At 40.6% G+C, this 15,780-nt stretch overlaps 1 protein-coding gene across 2 annotated transcripts in view; it reads right to left on the bottom strand.

The window, feature by feature from the left end:
* mios (missing oocyte, meiosis regulator, homolog (Drosophila)) overlaps positions 1 to 15,780 on the bottom strand; it is a 65,801-nt gene that overhangs the window by 34,824 nt on the left and 15,197 nt on the right. For both annotated transcript variants that reach the window (XM_072509077.1, XM_072509079.1), the window contains exons 3-6: positions 10,234 to 10,329; positions 8,598 to 8,858; positions 3,075 to 3,244; positions 2,905 to 2,970 (exon numbers count right to left, since the gene is read on the bottom strand). In XM_072509077.1, the coding sequence (XP_072365178.1) occupies positions 2,905 to 2,970; positions 3,075 to 3,244; positions 8,598 to 8,858; positions 10,234 to 10,329 (593 nt within the window). The remainder of the gene's footprint in view (positions 1 to 2,904; positions 2,971 to 3,074; positions 3,245 to 8,597; positions 8,859 to 10,233; positions 10,330 to 15,780) is intronic.

Below are 15,780 nucleotides of genomic sequence, written 5' to 3'. Positions count from 1 at the left end.
GAATCCTCGGGTCCACGGGCCGTGGATGTACAACCGCTGCACTGTTCATCACGGAAGCGCCGGTCTCAAATCCACCTAACCTGCACATCTTTGCACTGTGGGAGGAAACCAGAGCACCCGGAGGAAACCCGCGCACACGGGGAGGACGTGCAGACTCCGCACAGACAGTGACCCAAGCCGGAATCGAACCTGGGACCCTGGAGCTGTGAAGCAATTGTGCTATCCACAATGCTACCGTGCTGCCCTCAAGAGGGATGCAGCTTACATAGCTGGCTCCCATTATAGTGTGGGTTTGGCAGTTTCTAAAATGGGAGAATATCGATTTTAGAAGTGTGATGAAAACAATTTTCACAGGCAGGTGCTGGCCTCTCCAATGAACTGAAACCCCTTTCCAGCATACTAAGATCACAATTCCCAGATGTTCCCTTTACACTTGCGGGATGACACGGTGGCAGAGTCTTTAGCACTGCTGTTGCAGAGCGCCAGGAACCCAAGTTTAAATCCAGCCTTAGATGACTGTGGAATTTTCAGTCTCTCCATGTATGCGTGGGCTTCCTCTCTCCTGTTTCCTCCCACAATTCAAAGATGTGCAGGTTAGGTGGATTGGTCATGATCAATGCGCGAGGTTTTAGAATTAGGCAGGGGAGTGGGCCGAGGTAGAGTGCTCTTTCGGAGGGTCGGTGGGCCAAATGGCCTCCTTCTGCATTGTAGGGATTCTATGAAAATCTGGACCACATTCCCAGACCCTGGAAAATACCAGTAGAACCCAAGAGCCCTTTCTAATATTGTCAGGTTCTGCATCTCCTTCCCAATGACCATCGAGATACTCCCAGTCTTGGATGTTACTGGGCATAATGGCATTAGTTGTCATAACATCCCGTTCTTATAAAAATATGACTCCTAATAAGCAACATCACAGCCGATCTGATATCTTTGTATAGTATACATATATTCATAATCCATTTCCGATCTCTTATCTACAAAAACTTTGTCAAATCACATTTTTGCCTACTCTCCCCCATTATAAATTTCTATGTCCACATTTATCACAAAAATGTAAAACCATCATTACTTGCCAATGGCATCACTGAACACCACAGCACGCATTGAAGCGAAACACCTCCACTCTACACAATTCTACTTTTATTTCACAAAATGCTGTTTTAACTACAGATCTGTAAAGCTTTTCAAAAATCTTACATCCACACAGACCCCTTCACTTCCTGGTGTGATTCTTTACATCACAGTTCTACATTATTTTTTCATTATTCAAACTCCAATTATGATGGGAACCAGCTATGTAAAATGCATCGCTCTGCAAGTCTATAATTTGACCACTGAGTGGAGCTATATTCACTGCTCCTGCATTGAAACAGATTATTTCACTTTTTTTTCCTTGGTAAGAAAATGTCTTTAATGTAGAATTTATATAATTTGTAACATTAAATGATTCTACTGAATGGTCTTTAAATGCATTAAATTAGCATTTTTAAACTCAAAATGTCTAATCTCTCCCACATCGGAGTTTGGTTTTGTATTTGCCCAGAACTGTAAATTTGGCTTGTGCCATGGGCCAAAAATGCCAGGTTGTATTAGAACCGGTCAACTGCATATATTGTATTTTTCTTCCATTTCTTACAGTTGTTGTTCACCTGTTTTTCATAGTCATTTGTAAAAGCTCAGAGGCAATTTTCATGGATTTATTCTGAAGTTAATCAGCATCACAATTTTTCTTAATGAATAGGGAGGCTGCTTGTGTCCAAGTGCAGAAACGGGAAGCTGTTTGTGTCTGAGTGACAGAAATGGACAGTCTACTAATTATGCACCTGTTGTAGCTTTTGTTTTATGTTCTATAAACTCATGAAGAATTGTTTTTAAGGATCTAGTAGTATGTATGTGAATTTAATATTTGTATTTATAACATTTTCAAGAGGCATAGAAATATAGGGTAGGCAAAGGATTCTATCCCAGGTTTAAAAAATGTTATTAGTCTGTACGATTGGCATTGACAGCAGGGATTCAGAGAAAAGTACAAAAGTAATATGCAACAATATTTGGACATTTAAACTATCCCAAAATAAACTGGAATTAAGGTAATGAAGTGGTCAAATAATACAAAATTTCACAACAGGAAAATTAACGGTGCTTCAGTTAATTTTCAGAAATTAAGGGTGGAAAATAACTATTGGAAAATAGTGATCACAACATAGGACTACAAAAAGGCACAATTAAGTAAGATAGATGGGGATCTGGCCTACATTAACTGGACTTAGAAGCTTATTAAAAAAATAAAGAAGAGTGTTCCACTCAAGCACGAAGGAGGAAATCTAGTTGTGCAGGCTGAAGGGAATGGCAGTTATTAAAAAGCAGTCTGCATTGTATAAACAAACCATGGTGGTCGGAAATAAAATTGTGCAGAAGCACTGGAGGAGAAAGAATAGATAGAAATTCTTCTCTAGTCAGCTCTATTTGCCAAAAATACCATAACGTGATTAGCCAGATCCTCGTGGGCATGCAGAAAGGAAAGATAGCAGAGGCACTGACCATGGTTTCTCAATCTCGCAAAATATGCAAATTGTGAGAAAGAGGATAGCTAATGCCTTGATCACAAAAGCAGAAGGATAAAGTGTACAGCTAGATACAAGAGAGTTTAACACCAGTTGTGGGCTATCTCCTAGAATATATAATTCAAGATAAAAACAATAAATACTCAAATGTGTGGCTTGACCAAGGACAATCTTCTTTTGGTCAAGAATTGTGGGAATAAAATCGGACATACTAACAGGCGAATAAGGAAAATCCATGGAAATCTTCATCCTCAACTATATAAGAGCTCACCGCTCACTATTAAGTCAGGAGATTTTAAAATGGATTCAAAGTGCATATTATTGTATTTACACTTACCTGAGTGTCATTCAGGAACATATTAGCGAAGGCCACTCTATCACGCACTGCTACACTGCTCTCATACTAAGTGAGGAATGAAAAATGTTACCATTTAGCAAAACAATTAGTTTTTTAAAATATTAGTGGTCAAAATTATAAACATTAAATGATAGGCAGACAGAACTTACCAGCACACAATCATATGACCCTGGTTCACTGGTCAGAAAGGCAAACATGACACATAGATAAGGATTATTTAGTTGGAGCCTCAAAGAGCTACACATTTCTCGCCATAGAGAATTCTTTTCATCGGTGTAACCAGACAGTGCCATAGCTACAACATTCAGGTTCAAATCTCCTGTAAATCACAAAGGATTCATAATAAGTCAACTCTTCGATATATTTTATTCAAAAGAAAATTCAAACTCAATAAAGCTTTGTCAAAGTCCGTCTGAAAAATATTTCCCTCCCACTCCTTCATAATGGAAAATCGGAGGTTGTCTATTGTGACGGGGCGAAAAACAAAAAATATAAATTGAGAGAAATTACAGAAGGATCTGGGTATCCTTGTTCATGAATCGGAAAAGGTTAAAATGCAAGTAATTATCAAAGCTAATGGAATGTTATTGTTTATTGCAAGGGGGAAATCGAATACAAGAGCAGGGAAGTTACACAGGACATAAGGTGAGACCATGTCTGGAGCACTATGCACAGTATTGGTCCCTTTATTTAAGAAATTATGTAAACTGATTGGAAGCAATGCAGACAACGTTTATGAGATTAATACCTAGAATGGGAAGGTTGTCTTCTGAGAAAATGCTGGACAGGCTAAGCTTGTAGCCACTGGAGTTTAAAAGAGCAAGAGGCAGCTTGATCCTGAGGTGACTTGAGAAAGATGGACAGGGAAAGGATGATTCATCTCATGGGAGAATCTAGAAGCAGGAGTTGTCATGGGCAGCACGGTAGCTGGGCAGCACGGTGGCTTCGCAGTTCCAGGGACCCAGGTTCGATTCCTGGTTGGGTTTGTGCAGTTAGCATGTTCTCCCTGTATCTGCACGAGTTTCCTCCAGGTGCTCCAGTTTCCTACTAGTCCCGAAATGTGCTGATAAGGTAATTTGGACATTCTAAATTCTCCCTCAGTGTACCCGAACAGGCACCAGAGTGTGGCAACTAGGGGCTTTTCACAGTAACTTCACTGCAGTGTTAATGGAAGCCTATTTGTGACAATAAAGATTTTTATTATTTAAGGCAGAAGTGAGGATTTTTTTTTCTCCGAGGGTCGTGAGTATTTGAAATTCATTTCCTCAAAAGGTGGAAGAGGCAGAATTTTTGAATATCTTTAAGGCAGAGGTAAATATATTCTTGCATGAGCAAGATGGTGAAAGGTCTTCAGGGGTTGCCAGGAACGTGAAGTTGTGGTTAAAACGTCTTATTGAACGGCAGAAAGGGAACAGCGGTGGCGAGTGTATTATTAATAACTACATACAGAAATAGTGTCTTCAAGAAAGATTCTCAGGGCTGGAATTTCGGCTTTCAATGCAATCAGAAATCTGGGCACAAACGGCACTGGTTTTCCAGTGAAGTTACAGGCAAATGTCCACTCAAACAAACTTCAAATCGTTTTGCGAATCAGTGCAATCTTGCAGCATAATAGTGCATAATTATTTATTATTTTTCCCTGCACTGAAAATATTCAAGTGCTAACATGAAGTTTTATTAAAAAATGGAAATGGATTCATCGCAAAAAGTAAGCATTTTTGTAAGTGTTTCTAGGCCACCGCCTGTAAGCAACCGGATTGTTAAAAACATGAAAAACTGATTTAAACTATACTGAACCATTTACTAGTTTTAGTGGGGTACATTAACCAGTTTCTTATTTAAACAAATATTTCACATCCAAAACTTTCAAAAGATGCATCTACTAAAGCCTTGTGTACAAAAAATAATTTGAAGAAACTTCTTGAATGGCCATACACAGGCATAATTGGAGCAAACTTACCCATGTTCATTATTTCAATGTAGGGGTGTGGCCAGTTTTTTTTGTTGCATAGGCTAGCAACTATGTTTCTATAAATATTGATTACAGAATCCCATTTGGCCCATCAAGTCTGCACCAACCCTCTGAAGGAGCACCCCACCCAAGCCCATGTCCCCGCCCTATCCCTGTAACCCCACCTAACCTTCTGGACACTAAAGGGGCAATTTAGCATGGTCAGTCCATCCAACATGCACATCTTTAAAGATCACAGAAATTTGATTAACCTGTACCTAAAATTCCACAATATGTTTTATGCGTGTTTGGTCTATTTCAGATGATGGTTATTAAAACCTAGGCCTAAAGCCTTCCAGGAAACCACAAATTTGTCTGAAGGTCAGAAATAGCAACGGAGAATGCTGTTGGTTGAAAAGTGCCAAGTGAAATCTCTAATTATTTTAGAGCCAACTGGATGCTGTAGGGTGGGGTGGGTGGGGGGGGGGGTCACTTAAGGTTTTGCAACACAAAATTTAATACTGTAGACTTAAAATGATCTTTTGAGTTTAGACCAGCATAAAAATAGCAGTCAAAATTTTTCATTATGCCCTAAAACAGGCACAATTCTGATGACAAGCTGTGTTGATGTATCAGAGACTTGAGAATCTTGGGCTTCGTCAAAATAAATGTAAGAAACTAAAAACCAGGAGTGATACAAAACAGTGTGTTGACTCAATTTCACCCGTTTTATTAATCTTGTATAGTCTGGGAATTAAATCCCTATTTGTCACTAAGAGATTGCTTAAAGAACTCCATCCTCGGTTCACCCCACCCTGCATCATCCTGTTTAAAATCTATACGGTGGTAGTCACAACACCGCGGGACTAAATTTCTCTGACTGGAGGACTCCCAATCATCCATTGCAACTTCTGGCAAAAAAAATCCATCGAAGTCCCAGAGAAACTGCATAAAGTATTATAGAAACTCAATCCATTGACTCAACTGCTTCTATAAATGATTTATCTCAGATGATTATTGCTGTAACACTTTTTTTTTGCTCTTTGAGTTTACTTATTAAATTTTTCAATTTTAGGCTGTAAATTTAGAGTGTATAACACAATTCATACACAAACTTCTGGGAGAAGTAGAAACAACTCAGTTCTGGAGTTCAGGCAGGACTTGTGTATTAATAGTCTCAGAAAATGTAATCTTCTCAGAAAATTTCAGATCAACAATTCAATCTACATTTGTTCTGAACTGTTGGTGGATGTCTGATTGAAAAGTCCTGGGGATGGTGCCATCCCATTAGTGTAAAAGGGGCAAATGCCATTGTACATTAAAGCATGGCACCAGAGAATCAGAATAGTGATGCTGTATTAGCTGCAGAATTGAACTGTTTTGGAAATGTTGTGATTTCTTTATAGCTTTACTAACATCAGCTAATAACCATGTGATTAGTTAATCTTTGAGAATCAGCATTGACCTCTAATTTTACCATTGCTAGTCACTCTGCCTATTGGATGCAGATGTAATGAAATAAAGACAAAATCTACATTTATACAGCACCTTTCATGATTATCTCAAATTGCTTTTCAGCCAATTTGGTATAATGTAGGCAATGCTAAAAAATAAGGAACAAGCTTGAGGGAGCTGTATAGTTTAATCCTACTCAGAATACACATGCTTGTTTTGTCATTCTGGATGGAAGAAATGAGTTGAGCTAGTTTGTCTTTGTCATCCATAATTTCCTGCAAAGAAAGGATGGAATCATGGCTGCAGTTCTGTTTATTTTGTTGCTAATGGAAGTTTATTGTATGCAGGCTTTGTGGGGTGAAATTTCCCAGATAGAAGTATGTAATGGGCTCATAGTGAATCAGTAATTTGTTTTACTCTGCATTTGATTGTCAGAGATTGACCATTGACTTCAATCATGTCCTTTTATCTACTTACTTATTATCCCGCTTTATCTTGGTGCTTCATTATTTTGTGAAATTAAATATTATAAAGCTGTGTTGTAAAGTAGATATTGAAAATATATTAAAGTGAGAAGCAGCAATCAACAAAGTCTTCAGACTTGCTAATGAAAAAAACCCAGATTGTGAACCAGTTTTTGTCCTCTGGACTCAAAGTTGTGTTGCACAGAGATACTAGAGAGCTCCAATGCTTCTCACTGGCAGCGAAGACCCATGCTGTTCAACAATTCCACTTTATTGCTCAGGAGTCATTTGATCTTTCTACCCTGTGAGATTATATTACACCCCTTCCATGAAATAATTATATTCAATAATATTGTGCACCCAGACAGGACAGAGTCTTCTAATTCTTCTACAGAAAAGATTGTGCACATTTATCCGGGTTGAAAGCATTTGAATCTTTCCCTCCAAATATGAATTTGTTACCGTGTTCATGTGATGAAATGTGCAAAATATATTAATAAAGATTGAGATGGCACGGTAGCACAGTGGTTATCACTGTTGCTTCATAGCTCCAGGGTCCCAGGTTCGATTCCCGGCTTGGGTCACTGTCTGTGCGGAGTCTGTACGTTCTTCCCGTGTCTGTGCAGGTTTCCTCCCACAGTCCAAAGATGTGCAGGTTATCATAGAATTTACAGTGCAGAAGGAGGCCATTTGGCCCATCGAGTCTGCACCGGCTCTTGGAAAGAGCACCCTACCCAAGGTCAACACCTCCACCCTATCCCCATAACCCGACCCAACACTAAGGGCAATTTAAACCCCCGCACACACAGGTTAGGTGAATTGGCCATGCTAAATTGCCCTTCCAAAAAAATTAGGTGGGGTTGCTGGGTTACAGGGATGGGGTGGAGGTGTGGGCTTAAGTAGGGCGCTCTTTCCAAGGGCCGGTGCAGACTCGATGTGCCGAATGGCCTTCTTCTGCACTTAAATTCTATGATTCTACGAACCACCTAAAATCAGTAACATTATCAGCAGTGTTATAAATAATAAATGGGGTATTTATTATCCTGTGAAATTAACAATATTGCATGATGCTATTAAAGTAAAACGTACTCTCTGATTTGTTTAATATTCAGGGTGGGATCAGCTAGAGGGCACACAAACCAACACGGAACTACATTGTTGCGGTCTTAATATTAATAACCTTTATTGCATATATAATTGGACGATATCTGTACTCAAATGCCAATGATATTCATCATCATTTTACCAGGACCACTGTGATTGGTAAATCTTAAGAGGAACTGCTCCCCACCCGCAGCCCCAACCAAAGAGCATCTATCCTCCATCATTCTCACTTTGTTACGGAAAGCATGCTCACTCTCATTTCCCCTTGAGGCATAGACAGGGTGGATAGTGAGAGACTTTTTCCAAGGGTGGAAGTGTCAATTACATGGAAGTACAGGTTCAAAGTGAGAGGGGGAAAGTTTAAGGGAGATGTGCACGGTACGATTTTCACACAGAGTGGTGGGTGCCTAGAACGCACTGCCAGAGATGTGGTGGAAGCAGGCATTTAAGAGGCACCTGGATGGGTACATGAATGGGGAGGAAATAGAGGGATTACGGACAGAGTTAGGGCAGAAGGTTTTGTTTTAGTTAGGGCATCATGATCGGCACAGGCTTGGAGGGCCGAACAGCCTGATCATGTGCTGTACTTTGTTCTTGGAATAAAACTAAAGCAACAAGATGCATCACAAACACTGCATCATGTGTAATCCAATGATTGATTAGCTTGAAATAAAGCAAAAAACAGAGGAATAATATACCTTTTCCCAAAGCAGCTCCCTTGTTGAGAATCTCTATCGCTCTTCGAATGTCAAGATTAAAAAGTGCAACAGCAGCAGCACGTTCCCATTCTTCTCCTTGTTCTAATGAAGTCAGGAAGGGACCCACATCAATATCTGGTCCTTTCTGAATCCAGCCACAAAGTTGCAGAGCCAAGCATCGCTCCTCACTCTGGTACCTGATAAAATCTGTCTGCCGATCAGACCCAGTCCAACCATGCTTATAGCTCTCTGTTTTTCTCTCTGACAATGGGATAAATGTAAACAATAAATTGATGAAATGCCTCACAATGTTTAACTTTGTTTACAATAAACTCATTCCTACGTTTGTTACTTTAATACTCAACTATCCCAATGCTCTCCTGGCCAGTCACCCATCTGGCATCTCTATAAATCGGAGATTGGCCAAAACTCTTATACCCATGCCCTGACTCACACATACACCCATTCAACAGCACTCCATGTGCTTGCTTACTTACATTGGTTGCTAATCTATCAACTCCTCATATTTAAAAACCTCATTGATGATCAAATTTCTCCTTAGATTCCTCACCTATCTGTAACCTTCTCCAACCCTCCATGAATCCAGCATTCCTTATATTCCTGGAAATTACTGATTTCCTTGCATTATAAAATTGTCTGGGGCCTCAGACCTCACTCTATACTTATAAAATCGTAGATATCATCTTGGCTAACTTAGAAAATGTTTTAAAAAACTGGACAAAGATTGAAACCATAGTAGGCCGTGACTCAAAAAGGAACTTTCTGGCATTTAAAGAATCGTCTTGCTGTATCTCAAGAAATGCTAAGAACCCAGTGAGCAGCAGAAGACCACCTTCCAAGGAAATCATACAATGGCCATCTACATTTCCTGAGTCAGGCCTGGCCAAAACACAGTCGGCTGGACAATGGACCCTACAACCCGCTTTGCAATTCTTCAATGCTTGAATCATTACCAATCCCAAGAATCCAGACAAAAGGAATATACATCCTTTGTCAAAGAGGGAATCTAATATGACCCTCCCCCAGCTGAGAGAACCAGTTATACGGTCTTTCTGTACTACCAGTGTGCAATCTTCCATCTAGCCAGCAGCAACTCCGAACCAGATTGCTGTCCAGGTTTGCATGCCTACCCCAATTACTTCTCTCAAATGGTTTCTCATCACTGCTATGCAGGCCATGGCACCATCAGGATGACCTCATGGGTCCTTTTTTTTTCTACACAGGATTTCCCCATATAAGAGTTCACTACCCAATTGTACTGGGACAAATGCTGGCAGAATGCTGTATTTCCTATAACTTGGTCCTTTAAAGTGTTGCACAAATGCAGTAACCACTCTCTACCTGTATATATATATATATATATTTGATCTGGAGAGGTGTAATAACCAATCAAAAACAAGTTAAAACTTGTAGAGCAGAAAATAGGACCATGTAAATTCAGCACAGGTAAAAATGTCAGAATTCCCATTCTAAACTATTGGCCCAATTAAGAACCTTGTTCTATAGATTGCAAATTCTTCCTGAAGCTCATCTCTGCATTCTCATTCCATTTAGTTATTTGACAACATCTGGATAATCAAACTACATTAACATTTGAAACCAATAATTCACTCACCTGCACTTGATTTCACTATTGTTTTAATACCAGCGTATACGAGGGGCACTTTGTTCACAGATTTCTGTTCTGCATCTTCAGCATATTGCTTCATGAGTGATTGTAAATATAGGAAAAGAACATGAAGGGACAATGTTTGTTTTATCAAAATCCAGCTTCAACTGTAATTGGCAACATGCAATCTACATTGAACGTCATCATGCTTCAGCAACTCTGTAACCTTGAAATTTCCACAATTTGAACATGGAGCATGACCAAACATGTAATCTATGTAATCAAACAGCCACTGGCCTAATTATTCAGCATCTGGCAGTGGATCACATTAGTGAGGTAGCTCAAGGCCAGTTGGCTACTCCTTTGTTCAGCCTCTTGTTATAATGTTTTTAAATTTTAATTAAGAAATCAGCTATGATGGCATGCAGCATGAAATGTCTTTCCCTTCCACCAGAGCGGGTACCTCATCCGAAGCACTGCATCATCTGCTGCTATACCTCCCACCTCCAACAAACCTTTCCCTCCATTTCCCTGAGAAATGAGTGACAACCATAAACCACCCCTCAAAACATCCCACACCAATGACCCCCTCCCCTCTCCAAAGCCACACTCCATCACTGCCATCCCAGTGTTGCATTAGCCAAACCATACTTTCATCATCACATCAAAGATCACATCAAGGAGTCCCTGCCCAATTCGCCCAAGATTCATCTCCCATTCCTCTCACATCATACGTCCTGCCCAGTGCTCAAATTCTGCAACACCCTCTCCATTCTTCCAAAGTCTTCAAAAAACCTCAGAACCAACATATCAAGTACCAAACTATTGCTAGGTTCTGCTACTTATCTACAACATGTCTTCATTCTGCACTTATAAAGAAAAACTAAATTGTTATAAAAAGTAGCAACATTTACACTAACTTACAATTCTATTCAAATATTGACAATTCTGCTAGTCAAGCTTGAAAATGTCACGGACATTAATTCAAATAATTGTAAATCCAAGGTCCCAATATTACATTGTATGATACACAACAAAGCAAGAAATATGATCAAGACTAGAACACAAAGCCCATCAAACCTATTCTGCCATTCATTGCTGATCTTGGGCTTTAATTTTCCTCCCCACCCCCCACATCTGTTACTTCAACATACATAGGATACAGCAACATATCCTCCAATTCAATAGAAAAAACATCACGGAAAGTCAATTATTTATCACATTCACAAATTTCCATATACTTTTAAGGATGCATCTAACTCAATACCATTCTTACAACTTATCCAAGGGGATGAAACAGAAATGCACATGAAGGTGAAATTTTAAAACCCAGAGTTTCCAATTACAAAATCTCAAGACAATGAACGCACCATGAGATTATGTTGCCTTTGTTTCAGCAATACAGAAAGTATTACAGACAGGCGAGGACCTTGAGATGATTGTTATCAATAAGGAGGTAGGCAATCTAATGGGGCTAAAGGTAGACAAGTCTCCTGGCCCTGATGGAATGCATCCCAGAGTGCTAAAAGAGATGGCTAGGGAAATTGCAAATGCACTAGTGATAATTTACCAAAATTCACTAGACTCTGGAGTGGTCCCTGCAGATTAGAAATTAGCAAACGAGACACCACTGTTTAAAAAAAGAGGGAGGCAGAAAGTGGATAATTATAGGCCAGTTAGCTTAATTTCGGTAGTAGGGAAGATGCTGGAATCTATCATCAAAGGAAGAAATAGCGAGGCATCTGGATGGAAATTGTCCCATTGGGCAGACACAGCATGGGTTCATAAAGGGCAGGTCGTGCCTAACTAATTTAGTGGAATTTTTTGAGGACATTACCAGTGCGGTAGGTAACGGGGAGCCAATGGATGTGGTATATCTGGATTTCCAGAAAGCCTTTGACAAGGTGCCACACAAAAGGTTGCTGCATAAGATAAAGACGCATGGCATTAAGGGTAAAGTAGTAGCATAGATTATGGATGGAGGATTGGTTAATTAATAGAAAGCAAAGAGTGGGGACTAATGGGTGTTTCTCTGGTTGGCAATCAGTAGCTAGTGGTGTCCCTCAGGGATCAGTGTTGGGCCCACAATTGTTCACAATTTACATAGATGATTTGGAGTTGGGGACCAAGTGCGATGTGTCCAAGTTTGCAGACCACACTAAGATGAGTGGTAAAGCAGAAAGTGCAGAGGATACTGGAAGTCTGCAGAGGGATTTGGATAGGCTAAGTGAATGGGCTAGGATCTGGCAGATGGAATACAATGTTGACAAATGTGAGGTTATCCATTTTGGTAGGAACAACAGCAAAGGGGATTATTTAAATGATAAAATATTAAAACATGCTGCTGTGCAGAGAGACCTGGGTGTGCTGGTACACGAGTCGCAAAAAGTTGGTTTACAGGTGCAACAGATGATTGAGAAGATAAGTGGAGTTTTATCCTTCATTGCTAGAGGGATGGAGTTTTTTAAGACTAGGGAGGTTATGCTGCAATTATATAATTCATTAGTGAGGCCACACCTGGAGTATAGTGTTCAGTTTTGGTCTCCTTACCCGAGAAAGGACGTACTGGCGCTGGAGGGTGTGCAGAGGAGATTCACTAGGTTAATCCCAGAGCTGAAGGGGTTGGATTACGAGGGGAGGTTGAGTAGACTGGGATTGTACTCGTTGGAATTTAGAAGGATGTGGGGGGGGGGGGGGGGGGGATCTTATAGAAACATATAAAATTATGAAGCGAATAGATACGGGCAAGTTGTTTCCACTGGTAGGTGAAAGCAGAACTAGGGGACATAGCCTCAAAATAAGGGGAAGTAGATTTAGGACTGAGCTTATGGAGGAACTTCCTTCACCCAAAGGGTTGTGTATCTATGGAATTCCATGCCCAGTGAAGCAGTTGAGGCTCCTTTATTCAATATTTTTAAGATAAAGATAGATAGTTTTTTGAAGAATAAAAGGATTAAGGGTTATAGTGTTCAGGCAGGAAAATGGAGCCGAGTCCACAAAAGATCAGCCATGATCTCATTGAATGGCTGTAGGCTCGAGGGGTCAGATGGCCTACTCCTGCTCCTAGTTCTTATGGTAAACCGAGATATAAACATTTGCTGAGTGACTTTACAACAATGCCACAGCACAAATGGAACTTATTAGCAAAAACTATTTGAATAATGACAAAGACCTCTTACTAACCAAACAACATTTTTCCAGTAGGTGGCAAACATACAAAAGCTGTTAGCAAATGTCTTATATTTTTGCTAAATGGTAGCCAAAATTATGTGCACACTCACTACTGATGTATACAGAGAGCAAAACTCTCATACACCCAACATATGGCAGCACAGTGGCAAGCACCGCTGCCTCAACACCAGTGACCCGGGTTTAATTTTGCCCTTGGGTGACTGCGTGCAGAGATTGCATGGTTTCCCAGTGTCTGCATAGGTTTCCTCCAAGTGTTCCAGTTTCCTTCCACAGTCCAAAAAATGTGCAAGTTCGGTGGATTGGTCAGTCTACATTTCCCCTTGGTGTCTCAAGATTTGCAGTTAGGTGGGGTTATCGTGTTTATAGGGATACGGTGAGCGACAGTAGGTTGCTCTTTCAAAGAGTCAGTACAGACTTGATCGGCCAAATGTCCACCTTCAGCACTGTAGGGATTCTTCGAAGACTGCTGAACCAATCCCAAATTTCCAGACTTGGGGTCATTTACATGGTTGGCCAGAGGGGCACATACTTTTGAGGTGCAAGTGAACATTGGTAATTTTAGTGGACTTCAAATGAAACATTTGCCAGCTCTTAAAATCCAACTGGCGGCCTTTCTGCTGCTACTTTAAGGGAGTGGGGAAAGCATTAGAAACTCAGTCCATAATGATGGATGTGTTCTGTACTTTCTGCACAGTATTTAATTTTTTTCAAACAAAATGGGCTGGATTCTCTGTTTTTGGGACTATGTCCCCACCGCATTCGTAAAAACTGCGGCCTTTCACGACAGAAAAACTGGCGTGAAGGGCCACATATTCAAAGTTCTGCAGAGGGCTAGCAGGGACCCGGTGTGCATCTAGCAGCTTTTGCTACATATACAGGCCCCTGCACCTCCGTGTCAGAGGCCGCGCATGCGCACAGCGGCGGCCTCGCCGTGCTCCATGGTGGACTCAGACCGCGGAGCTGGACCCCCCAAATAGTGCCCCGGATCGGCCACGTGCCCATCCAGGATCACCCTCCCAAAATTAGTCCGGTGCCGTACAAGGCCCCCCCCCCCCCCGCCCTTCGGTCAGCCTGCCCCTTGACTGAGTCCGCAGCCACCACTCTCGTATCTTGACCGGCAGGGCCACATTAGATCCACGCCGTCGGGACTTCAGGCTGTGGGGGGGGCGGAGAATGGCAGGGCCGCCCTCCAGCAATGGCTGTAGGTAGGCGATACGCGGCGCGGCATACTCGCACCGGTCATGATTTAGTTTGCCGAAATGGATTCTCTGCCCCGGCACCAGCTGCAATTTCGGCCTCGGGGTGCGGAGAATTCAGACGAATAGCTTTAGTACTGAATAATGCAGTTTCTATTGATTTCACCAGAAAACTTTAAGTCTTTAAACTGGGTTGTTTCAATATAATAAAGCTTTGGAAACAGAATGTTTATCACCTTGGATTAGGATAAATATTTCCTGTTAACTCAAATGACGTTTTTCTGTCACTTACCCTGGGGAGAAAAGCATAATTTTATGCACCTGTCCAATGTGGACAAATGAAAAACCTTTGCGAAAGACTGCCCACTGGTTCCTCCAGATCAGGATCAGAAGTAGATCATTTAGCCCCTTGAACCTGTTCCTTTTTTTTTTAATAAATGAAATTGTGGCTGATCTGCAACCTCATGCTACATACCTTAATACCAATGTAAATGGTTTCTTTCAATTGATTATCTTGATTCCCCTCAATATCTTGGAACATTTATCAAATCACCCCTTAATCTTCTAAATTCCAGTGAAAAGGTTTCCTTGTAATTTCCAACTCTTAATAGTCCAGATATCATTCTAGTAAGTCTCCACTACACTCATTTGAAGCCCAGAGCTATCCACATGGGGTCTAACCAGTATAGCTGGAGGATGACTTTTATTGAACTGAAGCAATCATTGATCGGGAGTTCAATATATCAATTACTATTTCAAGGAAATGGGGTTATGCTCCAGGAAGCCAGAATAAATAGTGAGCTCAAGCCATGGAGATTTACAATATCATTTGTGGCAGAGTGACAGCAGTGCAACATCATTCTACGATTGTTTTCAGTTGTTGAAAATAAATTACTTTTTACATAAAAATATGAAAGGACTCAATCCATCTAATCCAGCTTCTACCATCCTGGTGGTCATGTGATATAATGCAGTTGTGGACTTCATAGTAATTTTTCTCCTATCAATTAGACCATAACAGCTCTATTACCAACAGCCTTATAATTGATATACATTCTTCAAGCAAATTAAAATAAAAATATCAGGAAAGTTTAATTAAGTAAACTTGTTGCAAAGTGAAACGGAATTTAAAAAATACTTGTACTTCTTAATGAACATCACTGCA

The sequence above is a fragment of the Scyliorhinus torazame genome, chromosome 6 (genome assembly GCF_047496885.1).
Source record: "Scyliorhinus torazame isolate Kashiwa2021f chromosome 6, sScyTor2.1, whole genome shotgun sequence".
NCBI lineage: Eukaryota > Metazoa > Chordata > Chondrichthyes > Carcharhiniformes > Scyliorhinidae > Scyliorhinus > Scyliorhinus torazame.
This window is presented reverse-complemented; position numbering and strand designations above follow the sequence as displayed.